Below are 13,319 nucleotides of genomic sequence, written 5' to 3'. Positions count from 1 at the left end.
AGGTCCAAACCCCTATTGCCTGTGATGAGTGGGCTGATACTGCAGTCTGCCCCAGGGTGTGGGGCTAGACCATGACTGTCAGTGGCCACTACTGAGGCAAAGTGGGGATAGTAGGGTGGGGGCTCCCCGGGGAGGGGGAGACCCAATTATAGTAAAGGGGGCACCGGGTCCTGGGAGGGACACGGGGCCGATAGTAAAAAAGCGGGATCACTGGCCTGCAGAGGGTGCTCCGCGCTGAAAAAGAGCCAATTCCCCGGGAAAACCAGCAGGAGGCGCCGCGGCGGTGAGTAGCCCGTTTACAGTTGCATTAACAAAGGCACAGCATGCAAGTCACGGGAGGTGATAGTACCGCTCTACTCAGCACTGCTTAGGCCTCAGCTGAGTACTGTGTCCATTTTGGTCACCAATGTATAGAAAGGATGTAGAGAAACTGGAAAGGATGGAGAGGCGAGTGACAAAGATGACCAAAGGGATGGAATGCAGCTGTATGAGCAAAGGCTGAAGGAAGTGGGTACGTTTCATATGGAAAAGAGGAGATTAAGGGGGGATGTGAGAGGGGTCTTCAGATACTTTAAATGATGCCACAAAAAAGATGGAGAAAAGTTGTTGTCTCTTGCCACAGAGAGCAGGACAAGAGGCGATGGGGTCAAACTACAACAGCAAAGATTTAGATTAAATCTCAGGAAAAACTTCCTCACTGTCAGAACAGTAGGACAATGGAACAGATGCCTCTGGAAGTTGTTGAAACTCCTTCAGTGGAGGAGTCTGGAGCTATCTGTCTGGGGTGGGTTAGACCCAATGAGTCCCACATCTTGGCAGGAGGCTGGACTAGCAGGGCCTGAAGGGTCATCTCAACCTATGATTCTATGATTGTGGCTAAGAATCGAGCATGTCTCTCAGGTGAGCTGGTTTGTACCCCACATGGCACTGAAATTCAGGGTGTGATGGGTGCCCGAATCCTTTCAAAGTCCCAGCGTTCTCACTCTGACCCACTTCTCCATTGTCAAAATGGGATAGTAGCCACTCTTGCCTCTCTGTAGTGTGAGGTTATCAAAGGCACTTACGCTGGAATTAAGGGCTTTAGGTGCCTAATGGGGTTTTCACCAAGTCACCTAAAATGCATTGATTTCAAAGGGGGGTAGGTGCCTACCTGCTTTAAAAAAAATCCCACTAGGTGCCTAAATCTCTTTAACAACCCAGCCCTAAGTGACTTGCCTGAAGTCTGGGGCTAAAGCAGGAATTGGACACTGCTTTGTAAGAGTCCTGTTCTAATATGTTAAACACAACACCATCAGTCATGTGGGCATCGAACTCTGTCCAAGTTTTCTGTAACTTTTCTGTATTTTGCCAGAAAAACAAGTGAGATGGGAGATGGTGACAGGACCCACTGACTTCTCCATGTGGAAGAGAGAGAGACATAATATTGTCCTGCTCTTTCCTAAAACGTTCAGTAGAATGGATCAGAAGTGAGTTCTCTGAATGTTGTCAGCAAACTCATTAGTAAAGTCAGAGGTCCCACCCAGCAATGAGGGATGAGAACACCGGAGATTACAACTCATAAATGGGAACTGAAAAAGGAGGGATTATTTGACAGAGGCAGCAATCACCCACGTTTATCCCAGTGTCCTTTTGTATGGGTACCCATAAATCAACAGACCTATTTTGGAGCATCTCAACTCAGCACCTGCAGGATTTGTGAGGTAGTTTGGTTCATGTTGCATGTAATTCTAAGGTCTCCATCACTGATGAGAGTGAGTGAGAATGCACAGGGTGTGATTGCAGGGAGGGCTTTGAACAAAATCATGATCGGAAGAGCTTTGTTGTTTTGTGTTATGAGATTGAGACCCCCTGGCTGGCATCCCAGTCCCACTGTGCTAGGCAAAGAGGGTCACTTTCCCAGTATAGGGGTGAAATGTGACAAATATTTATGGATATGATAATCATATAGTTGGGGGGACAGGAGAATAGATATAGAAGTGAGACTATTATGGTAAATTTGATAAGCAACAGTAGCACACAGCAGATGATAATCTTTATTGTTTCCTACTTATCACGGCATTGGTGAGATGTATTTGAAGGTGAATGTCATAGGTCTCACCCCCACTTGGAGCTGTTGGGTTCCAATGTGGGGACCTGCCTGGTTTCCCTCTAAACTAAAATTCTAGTTTAGATCTAGTAAAGCTGCCACCACTCAATCAGATATGTGGATTTGAGACACAGTCCTTCCCCAAAATCCTAGGGGATTCCAAGAGCCCCAAATCCATGGAGTTCTTACACCCAGGAGAAATAAACCATTCCCCCCTGCTTCCTCCCCCCTCCCTTTTCCTAGGAGAGTTACCGGGATCTAACTACAGAGGGATACCTCCCCCTTCTCTTTCCCTGAGAATCCACCCAAGGAAAGACCAACCAAGTCCTTAATAGAAAAGAATTTATTAAAGAATTAAAAAAAAGAAAAGTCACTGTCTCTGTAACCAAGATAGAACAATACAGGGTCTAAACTTATCAATCTCTGGAGAGAATTCCCCCTCCCCCCTTTCTCAGTAAAAGCAATATCAGCAAACAGGAATAAAGAATTTCCTTTAGCAAAACACACAATTGCAAATGTAGAAATCAAATTATAAGACTAATTTGCCTTTCTAATTAATACTCACTATTAAATAGTAGAAACTACTCCAGGAGAACTTGGAGACATGACTGACCTCTCTTAGATCCAAAGAGAGCTCTAACAAAGAACACAGACAAAGGCTTCCCTCCACAGAGATTTGAAAAAAATCTTGTCTCTGATTGGTCCTCTGGTCAGGTGGTCATCAGGTACTGCATGTTAACCCTTTACAGGTAAAAGAGACCTTAACCCTGATCTGTTTATTTATGACAGTGAACAATGTGGTGTTTTGCAGATTTTTGCAAGGCATCGGTCTTTGAGGTTTGCTTTCACCTTAGGATACAGAATGGTGCTACCATTATCTTTGGAATCCCTTAAATGGGATATATTGAATTAGGAAACTTTAAGATTGATTTCATTTTGTTGGTCAAGTTATGGCTGGTGTCCTGGAGCCCAAGACCCTGCTGAAAATTCCACAACCCCCAGCTGTAAACCCAACCGAATAGATGATCTGACTTACTGCAAAATGGGCACCTCAGAGGAATAAGGGGCCGTCGTGCGCTGTGTATTCAAACTCCTAGAGAAATATTGTTGAAAGAGGAAGGGTTTGGAGATGCGTACAGGACCTTGTCTGAAAAAAAAAAAGATAGGTTCTGTTTGTGATGCAGAGAGCAGCCATCCGTGCGGGTGAACATGTGCGTCCTCATGCTCCATTCTCCAACTCTGTAATGACCTCTGCATGGACACCAGAATCTTAGCAGCACTGCCCGAGAGCCCACTAGAGCCAACGGGAAGCTCTCTATTGACTTTGAAGAGCTCTGGACCCGATCCTGATGGTCTAAGCTGGGTGAGCTGACTGATTTTAAAGTCTAGCCATTCTAACTATGCTATTCAATACAAGTGGAGGCGGGTGTCTATGCGGGAAAGGAATGAATTATGAAACCAGGGATTTAGAATAAAATCCTTCCAAAACCAGCCTGAAGCAATAGCTCACAGAGAAACATGAGCATCTCCCATCCACTGCTATAGGATTTGAAAACCAATGACGTTATCTTCAGTGGCAGCAGAGCTGTCTATCTTGTCACCTCTCCCTTGAGCAGAAAGATACAGACAACTTACTGTTGGGCGTAGAGTCTGATTTCAGGGTGGGGTGTAATAGGACAGATCATTGCTATGAAAGTTCTTTGCGGTGGACAAGAATGTGAGTCTGACGTCAATCCCGGGCACAATGACAAAGCGGATAATACGAGATTAGATTAGCATAGAATTAAAGGAGGGCAATAGAACTAATTCCGATCAGCATGGGCTTATGGAAAAGAAATTCTGTAAAAGTAATTGGAAATTTTTTGGGATGTGATTAGAAGTTTGATAGATAGAGATGATAATCTCCCACTTCTGTAAGGCATTTGACGTGGTGCAGAATGACACAAAGTCAGAGTAAGGAAGGGCTGGGCTGGAAGGGACCTCAAGAGGTCATCTAGTCCAGATCCCTGTGCTGAGGCAGAGTTAAATATGCCTAGATCATCCCTGACAGATCTTTGACTAACCTGCTCTTAAATACCTTTAATGACAGGGATTCACAACCTCCTGGGGTGACCTATTCCAGTACTTAACTATCCTTCACGTTAGAAAGTTTTCCCTAATATCGAATCTAAATCTCCCTCGATGCAGATTAAGCTCTTTTCTTCTAGTCCTACGTTCAATGGACATGAAGAACCACTGGTCATTGTCCTCTTAGAGCAGCCTTTCATGTATTTAAAGACTGTTCTCAAGTCTCCCCTCTGTCTTCTTTTCTCAAAACTGAATAGGCCTCATTTATTTTAACCTTTCCCACGGGTCAGGTTTTCTAAATCTTGTATCATTTTGGTTTCTCTCCTCTGGACTCTCTCCAATTTGTCCACATCTTTCTTTTAAGTGAGGCACCCAGGTCCAGACACTGTAGTCCAGCTGAGGCCTCACGAGTGACAAGAAGAGTGGGACAATTACCTCCCAAGTCTTAGCGACACCACTATTATTACACCCCAGAATTATATTGGCCTTTTTTGAAGCAGCATCACATTATTGACTCACGCTCAATTTGTGATCTACTCTAACCCTACCTGCTTTCCAGCAGTATCACCTCTAAGACATTTAGTCCCCATTCTGTAGTTGTGCACTGGATTTTTTTCTTCCTGAGTGTTGTACTTTCCACTTGTCTTTATTGAATTTCAGCTTGTACTTTTCAGACCAATTCTCCAATTTGTCAAGGGCATTTTGAATACTAATCCTGCCCTCAAAAATGCTAGCAACCCCTCCCAGCTTGGTGTCATCCACCAATGTAATAAGCCTACTCTCCACTCCATTATCTAAGTCATCAATGAAAATATTGAAAAGTACCAGAGCAAGGGCACACTGCTGTGGGAGTCCACTGGCCGGGTCCTCCCACTTTGACACTGAATCATTGATAACTGTGCTTTCACTATGGTCTTTCAATGAATTTCACACCCACCTTATATTCCATCTGGGCCACATTTTCCTAATTCACCTAAGAGAATGTCATGTGGGACTGTGTCAAAAGCATCACTAAAACCAGGATATATCACATCTAGAGGTGCCCAACTAGCCACCAGGCCAGTCACTGTGCCAAAGGACATTAGATTTGTATGTCATGGTTTGTTCTCCTCAAATCCATGCTGGCTGTTACTTAAAACCCTGGTATCCTCTAAGTGCTTAAAATTTCATCGTTTAAAAAATTGTTCCAGTATCTTTCCAGGTATCAAAATTAGGCTGACTGCTCTATAATTCCCCAGTTCCCCTTTCTTCCCCTTTTCTAAAGACAGATACTATTTTTGATTAGATTTTTGACATTGTGATTAACAAACTAGAATGATACACAATTAACACAGCACACATTGTTTAATCCATTTAGTGTCTAAGTGAAAGGACTCCACATGGAAATATATCACGGCAATCATCACTGAGAGGGTGTGTTTGTACTGGGGTCGATTCTTGGTCGTGCACTTTTAAATATTTTCATCAATGACATGGAAAGAACACAAACAAATACAAATGAGCAGTGACGGCATTTCATCATTGAAACAACTTTCTCAGCCTTGTGGTGGATTTTCCAGCACTGAATTTTTAAAAAATTATAATGGGATGTTTTTCTAAAGGAGGTGCAGAACAGGAGTTAATTCAGGGAAAGGTCTCTGTCCTGCGTTATACAGGAGATCAGACTACATTATCAGAATGGTGCCCTCTAGATTTATAATCTCTGTTTCTATGGAAAAAAAGTTAAAATGTATGGTTTTAAAAAGAAAATATTTTCATTTTTCCTTCCCCTCCAGCTCTCTCTCTCTCTCTTTGCATCTTATCAGTCATTGCCCTCTGAGATCCTTTGCTTGATTCTAATTTATCTGTCAGGATCTTTTCATAGAACCCAAGTCTGTTGGGCACCCACCTCCCATTGAAGAGATTTTTTTCTATTTAGACATGGAGGTTCCCCTGGGATTATTCTGTCCTCATGGTGCTATCCGCTCTAGGTTTGATGTTTGTATTTTTTTTTCTTTATAGATGAGCCAAAAAATGAAGAACCAGACCACTGTGGAGGAGTTCATCCTCTTGGGCCTGTCCAGCAACTCCTGTTTAATCATCATCCTATTTGTGGTTCTATTAGTTGTCTTCCTGCTGTCCATACTGTGAAACATCATTGTTGTCATCCTCACCCTCAGGGACCATCGCCTCTAATCCCCCATGTATTTCTTCCTTAGGAACTTCTGCCTCTTGGAAATTTGTTTCACCTACATCATCTTGCCCAGGTTCCTCTACAGCCTCCTGACAGAGAGAAAATCTATTTCCCTCCCTGGTTGTTTCCTTCAACTGTTGTTGTTCTTCCTCCTGGGTGCCTCTGCATTTAGCGATGGGTGTTGTCATGTCCTTTGGCCACTACATGGCTATCTGCGGTCCCTTGCTTACGGCACCATTGTGAATGGCAGGGTCTGCTTCCAGTTCATGCTGGTCTGTTGGGTGATGAGTTTTCTCTTAATCTTTCCTCCAACATTTATGGTTGTGTTCTTGTATTTCTGTGGCCCCAATGTCATAAACCATTTCTACTGCGACACAGCCCCATTGCTCCAACTCTCCTGCATAGACACGGGACACATTGAGGTAAAGCTCTTGGTTGCAGCTGTAGTGGTCTTACCTGGCACTTTAACAGTTACCATAATTCCTATGACTGTATCATCTGTACTGTCCTGTAGATCCTGTCCACGACAGAAAGGAAAAAGGCCTTTTTCACCTGCTCACTCACCTCCTGCTTGTTGTGATATTGTACAGTAGTGCCATCTTCAGGTACATCCGACCAGGTCAGCGGGGCCCTCGGGACTTTGACAAAGATGTGTCTTTTCTGTACTGTGTGTTGGTCTCGCTGTTTATCCCCTACATTTAGGCTCACCACAAAGAACAAGTCGAACAGGGTCTAAGGGACATCTGTGGCCAAGCATTTTCTAAGTGCCTAAGGTTAGGTCCATTCATTGCAATTAGGCAGGATGGGCAGGGATGGTGTCCCTGGCCTCTGTTTGCCAGAATCTGGGAATGAGCAACGGGATGGATCACTTGATGACTACCTGTTCTGTTCATTCCCTCTGGGGCACTTGGCATTGGCCACTGTCGGTAAACAGGATACTGAGCTAGATGGACCTTTGGTCTGACTCAGTATGATCGTTCTTATGTTATGTAATGTAGAGGGTGATAAATTGTTCTTCTTACCCACAGAGGACAGGACAAGAAGTAATGGGCAAAAATTGCAGCAAGGGAGGATTAGACTGGCCATTAGGAAAAATCTCCTAACCATCAGGCTAGTTAAGGACTGAAACAAATTGCCTAAGGAGGTTGTGGTCTCTCTGTCATTGGAGGTTTTTAAGAAGAGGTTAGACAAGCACCTGTCAGGGATGGTGTAGAAAATACTTAGTTCTTTCTCAGGGCAGAGGACTGGACTAGATGACCACTCAAGGTCTCTCCCACTCCTACATTTCTAGGATTCTAGGATTTTGGGGGCAAGAAAAAGTAAAAAAGCAAAAACAATAAATGGAATTGTTTTCCTTATGTTCTAGCCATTTGTTTTCTTTTCAGCCAGTAAAGCTGTGACAAAAAAGAAATCCCCAAACTTTCGGAGTGTGTCCTGGTATCCTCAGGGATGCTGCACCACTCATTAGCTAATTGGTCTCTGAAGGAATTGCAGTACCAGCAGGAGTGGGAAAAGAACCATGGGAAGTGGAAATAAGTAAAAGGGGACTGGAAATAGTGTTGGGCATTTGCTGCAGGCAACAACCATAACACGCAATCTCCATGCTCGGTTTCATTGCAAGACCTTGATTTCCTATATCTAAACGAGGGCATTGCAACGTCAGAGCTACATTAGTAAAACTTATTACTTCTGACACAAGTTCTCTAGATGATCCATTGCTAAATATCGTAGATCCCTTGAAATTTATATTTTTATTCAAACACCGTGTAAGTGAGCAGCCACCATGGAGAACCAAACTGCAGTGACAGAGTTTATCCTTCTGGGCTTCACAGATGTTCGCTGGCTGCAGATCCTGCTCTTCGTTTTGTTACTTATCACCTACGTCTTGACCTTAGCTGGAAACATTCTCATTATCTCCATCACTCTGGTGGACCGGCACCTCCAGACACCCATGTATTTTTTCCTCAGGAATGTCTCACTTTTGGAGATTGGTTTCACCTCAGCGTCCATCCCAAAAGTTCTATTCAATGTGGCGTCGGGCTGCCAGTCCATATCTGTGGCTGGGTGCTTTGCACAATGTTTATTTTATCTCACTGTGGGCACTGCTGAGTTTTGCCTGCTGGCGGCCATGTCCTTCGATAGGTACGTGGCCGTCTGCAAACCCCTGCACTACACGTCCATCATGACTGGTCACTTCTGTAACTGGCTGGTGCTGGCCTCTTGGCTTATTGGTTTCGGGTATGTGCTCGTCCCGCTTGTTCTATTGTTCCGGTTGCCATTCTGTGGCCCCAACATCATTAACCATTTCTTCTGTGACAGTGCTGCATTGCTTAAACTTGCCTGCACAGACACCCGGCTCCTAGGGCTCCTGCATTTCCTCTTGGCCACAGGCAGCATATTGGGCACGTTAGCCATCACTGTGTTCTCCTATTTCAAGATCATCTCCGTGGTGATGCGCATCCCCTCCACGGACGAGAGGCTGAAAGCTTTCTCCACCTGCGCCTCTCACATCACCGTGGTCTCCATGGCGTACGGCAGCTGCATCTTCCTGTACGTGAAGCCCATGGGGAGCAGCAGGCTGGACCTCAGCAAGAATGTGGCTGTTCTCAACAGCATTGTGTCCCCTCTGCTCAACCCCTTCATCTACAGCCTGAGGAACAAACAGGTGAAAGAGGCCTTGAGGGAGGCTCTCAGGTGGATCACGGTATTTTCTAAGAATCCAAGGATGTGACACGAGGTGACAAATGCAAACAATGATCAATCGATCGATCTAATCTATCATCTGATCTTATCTATCTATCTAATAAAGGTACGTACTCATTTCAAATTATGTTGAGTGGGGACGTCCAGAATAGGAGGAAAGGTTTCAGACCCTGGCCCTCTATTACTGAGGCCTTGGACTTTGCCTTTGCACAGTGCTTTTCAAATAATGCAAAGTCTTTACCCTTCAGAGAGCAAACCTGGTTTTGTTTCTAACATAAGAACACTCCTATTGGGTCAGACCAAAGGTCCATCTAGCCCAGTAACCTAACGATAGTGGACAGTGCCAGGTGCCCCAGAGGGAATGAACAGAACAGGGAATCATCAAGTGATCCATTCCCTGTCACCCATTCCCAGCTTCTGGCAAGCAGAGGCCAGGGACATCATTCCTGCCCATCCTGGCTAATAGCCATCGATGGACCTATCCTTCATGAATTTATCTAGTTCTTTTTTTAACCCTGTTACAGTCTTGGCCTTCACAACATCCTCTGGCAAGGAGTTCCACAGGTTGACTGTGCGTTGTGTGAAAAAATTCTTCCTTTTGTTTGTTTTAATCCTGCTGCCTATTAATTTCATTTGGTGACCCCTAGTTCTTGTGTTTTGAGAAGTAGTAAACAACACTTCCTTATCTACGTTCTCCACACCAGTCATGATTTTATAGACATATGTCATATCCCGCCTTAGCCATCTCTTTTCCAAGCTGAAAAGCCCCAGTCTTATTAATCTTTCCTCATATGGAAGCCATTCCATACCCCTACTCATTTTTGTTACCCTTTTCTGAACCTTTTCCAATTCCAATAGATTTTTTTGAGCTGGGGCGACCACATCTGCATTCTGTTCGCTTTTTTGACTGCCACTGCACATTGAATGGACGTTTTCAGAGAACGATCCACAATGACTCCAAGATCTTTCTTGAGTGGAAACAGCTAATTTAGACCCCATCATTTTATATGTATAGTTGGGATTATGCTCTCCAGTGTGCATTACTTTGCATTTATCAACATTAAACTTCATCTGCCATTTTGTTGCCCAGTCATTCAGTTTTGAGAGATCCTTTTTTAGCTCTTCACAGTCTGCCTGGGTCTTAGCTATCTTTAGTAATTTTGTATCATCTGTAAATTTTGCCACCTCACTATTTACCCCTTTTTCCAGATCATTTATGAATATGTTGAATAGGACTGGTCCCAGAACAGACCCTTGGGGGACCCCACTATTTACCTCTCTCCATTCTGAAAACTGACCATTTATTCCTACCCTTTGTTTCCTGTCTTTTGACCAGTTACCAATCCATGAGAAGACATTCTCTCTTATCCCATGACAGCTTACTTTGCTTAAGAGCCTTTGGTGAGGGACCTTGTCAAAGGCTTTCTGAAAATCTAAGTACACTATACCCACTGGATCCCCTTTGTCCACATGCTTGTTGACCCCCTCAAAGAATTCTAGTAGATTGGTGAGGCATGATTTCCCTTTACTAAAACCATGTTGACTCTTCCTCAACAAATTATGTTCATCTATATGTCTGGCAATATTATTTATTATAGTTTCAAACAGTTTGCCCGGTACTGAAGTCAGGCTTACAGGCCTGTGGAGGCCAAGAATTAATTAATAGAGGTTTGAAGGGATCTTAATGTATGTTAGCTAATTAGCAGAGGTTAAGATGTTACCCTGTATCTGGTGCAGAGTGAATTGTGTGAAAAGTCGTTACGACCTTGTGAATTGCAGTCTTGTTTTCTGTTCTAGTATTGCAGACAAATAAGATAACGAATAGGCTTATGTATAAACAAATGCAAATGTTTACTTTTACTGTCTGCAAGTATGCTAACCATGGTCTGCTAGAAAGGTATAAAGATTGTTATGATTGTTTACTAATTGAGAGAGATCCGTTCAGGACAAGGGGCAACCCAGTTCCTGACACTCTCTCCCTCTTGTGTTCACTAGAGTATTATAATAAAGTATTTGTTTTTGCTGCACCTAAACATAAAAGTGAGAACTGAGTTTTTCTTCGACAATTTGGGGGCTCGTCCGGGATGGCAACGCCCACGGACACACAGACGGCTGCTACGGATCGTTCCCCTTCGAACCCCATGGCGCCACAATAGAGGTAAGAGACCTTTTGAAATCTCTATTGGGGTATCGGAGGAGGACTGTCTGTGGGGGACGTCTGTTTCTGCTGGGCTCACGCCATCTGAACTTATTGACTGTGCAGCAGGATCAAATGCAGAGTGGTATTGGGGAGAGGCCCCAATAAGGTTAGTTTATAGCAGTACTGGGAACTGCTGAGTTGGCCAACAGGTACATGCATAAGGTAATGCATGAGGTAATGCATAGGTAAATGCATTAGAATGCACCGGTGCTGAGGGGTTTTGTTTTACCGCCTCAAGAGGGGTTGTCATACCGCCTCATAGTATTGGTCCGGACCAGGTAACGATGCATCTTGGTTTAAAAAAAAAAAAAAAAAAGAAAATTTTAAAAAGAGATAAAAAGGTTAAAAAAGGGTTAAAAAGAGGATAAGAGGCCTTGGTGTGTGTGTGTGTGTATACCTCTGTGAGTGTTTGTTGCTGGAAGACGCCCAGATTGCCCTGTGAAGCGATTGCTAATGATCAGGAGTAGTCTAACGCAAGCCCAGTAACTAGTGGATCTTTAGGAGATCCGACCCACGGTGGGCTGACTCAGCTTGGCATAGTCCGGCGAGGAAGCTGCCTGGGTCTAGGAGTGTGTGAACCCATCTTCCCTCCCCTTTCCCTTCTGTGTGGGCTACTGACAATCTGATCGTCTCCCTGTAAGCAATTAGAGTATGCGGCTTTATCTCCCGGAAATGGAGTCTTTAGCTGACGCTCTTTGCTGAAAGGAGGTGTACGAGGGTCGTAGTCTTTCTTGTGAGTCTCTCCTGTATGTGAGTACCCTGTAGGGAGAACTCCTTAGATTCTGGTCCGCGAGCGCGGACAGGGAACCCCTCTGAGTTTGTGTGATTGGAACATGGGGGAGGGACAGTCTAAACTTTCCACCTTACCCCCTAAGGGTACCCCTGCATATTACATGTACGTACATTATGGTCCTCAAACCTGCAGGTATTTAAATGATTGGACTCTATACACGCGTGAAAATTCATTTAAACAATGCCCATTAGAAGGTACCTTTGAATTAGATAAACTTACATACCTCAGAGAAACCCTTAAATCACACGCCTCTGCTGCGCAGTGCGAGCAGTTTCTGTCTTGGTGGGAGGAAGCAACAAAGAGACTCCATGAGTCTCGGGTGCGGAGTCTGAAGGACTCCCAGGAGAAATTAAAAACTGAAGTACAGGATTTAAAACTTAAATGTAAGACATCCAAATGTCTTCCTGCCCCAGTGCAGTCCTCTGCTTCTCTTTATCCCCAGTTAGTTAAGCCTGACAGTGAGGAAGAGACTGCAGAAGACATAGTGGATTTTTTTAGCAGCATTCCACAGCCGCTGCCAGTTCTCCCCGCGACCCCCCCTTCTCGGGCTGTGCAGGCAGTGATTGTTTCGCAGCCGCAAGTATCAACTGCACAAGTTGTTCATTCTCCTTCTTCGGAGGAATTATCTTCTTCCCTACTGACTGACACCAGTAGTCCGCTTAACCTTGCTTCTGCTGATAACAATGCCGGCTACATTCTTAGAAGCACGAAGCAGGCACTCCAGGCTCCTTTAAGAGACTTGCCTGGAGCTGGCGCTATAGGGGGGTTAGTTAAGGTACATGCCCCTTGGACACCTGGAGATCTTAGAAACTTGGTGAAAGAATTTCCTAAAATCAGGGAGGAGCCGGTAAAGTTTAGAGAAGAGCTCCAAACAGTGATTCAGTGCTATAATCCATCTTGGGCAGATATTAATCAGCTTTTACGAGCTGTACTGCCCGCTGAAGTTCAGCAACGACTTAACAGACAGGCAGCTTGGCCTGATGCCGACCCTGGTATTGGGGATGCTTTGACAGAAGCTAGGAACCGTCTCTTGACCTCTATTTCAGAAGTTTGTCCTAAGAAAACAGATTGGACCAAGATTGCAAATTGTAAACAAAATAAGGGAGAATCCCCTGCTGATTATCTTGATAGACTGACAAAGGTCTTTGAACAGCATTCAGGAATTACTGATCCAGCTGATAATGCCAGGGAAGCGGTAGGAGCTGCTTTTGTTCAGGGACTCTTGCCAAAGGTTCAGCAACCATTGAGAACTATTTGTATTGGCTGGCAAACTAAACCCCTTTCGGAATTGGTGACA

At 44.4% G+C, this 13,319-nt stretch overlaps 1 protein-coding gene and 1 pseudogene across 1 annotated transcript; both read left to right on the top strand.

Moving 5' to 3' along the window:
* Nucleotides 1-6,166: 6,166 nt before the first annotated feature.
* On the top strand, nt 6,167-7,718 carry LOC120380745 (annotated as a pseudogene).
* Nucleotides 7,719-8,109: 391 nt separating this feature from the next.
* Nucleotides 8,110-9,057, top strand: LOC120380744 (olfactory receptor 6C65-like). The gene has a single exon (XM_039498675.1). It carries the CDS (start codon nt 8,110-8,112, stop codon nt 9,055-9,057), a length of 948 nt encoding a protein of 315 aa, XP_039354609.1.
* Nucleotides 9,058-13,319: the final 4,262 nt, after the last annotated feature.

The sequence above is a fragment of the Mauremys reevesii genome, linkage group 13 (genome assembly GCF_016161935.1).
Source record: "Mauremys reevesii isolate NIE-2019 linkage group 13, ASM1616193v1, whole genome shotgun sequence".
NCBI classification, from domain to species: domain Eukaryota; kingdom Metazoa; phylum Chordata; order Testudines; family Geoemydidae; genus Mauremys; species Mauremys reevesii.
This window is presented reverse-complemented; position numbering and strand designations above follow the sequence as displayed.

Bases quoted from the DNA above. Each gene is read 5' to 3' on its own strand.
- LOC120380744 (XM_039498675.1), top strand. From the start codon at position 8,110: ATGGAGAACCAAACTGCAGTGACAGAGTTTATCCTTCTGGGCTTCACA.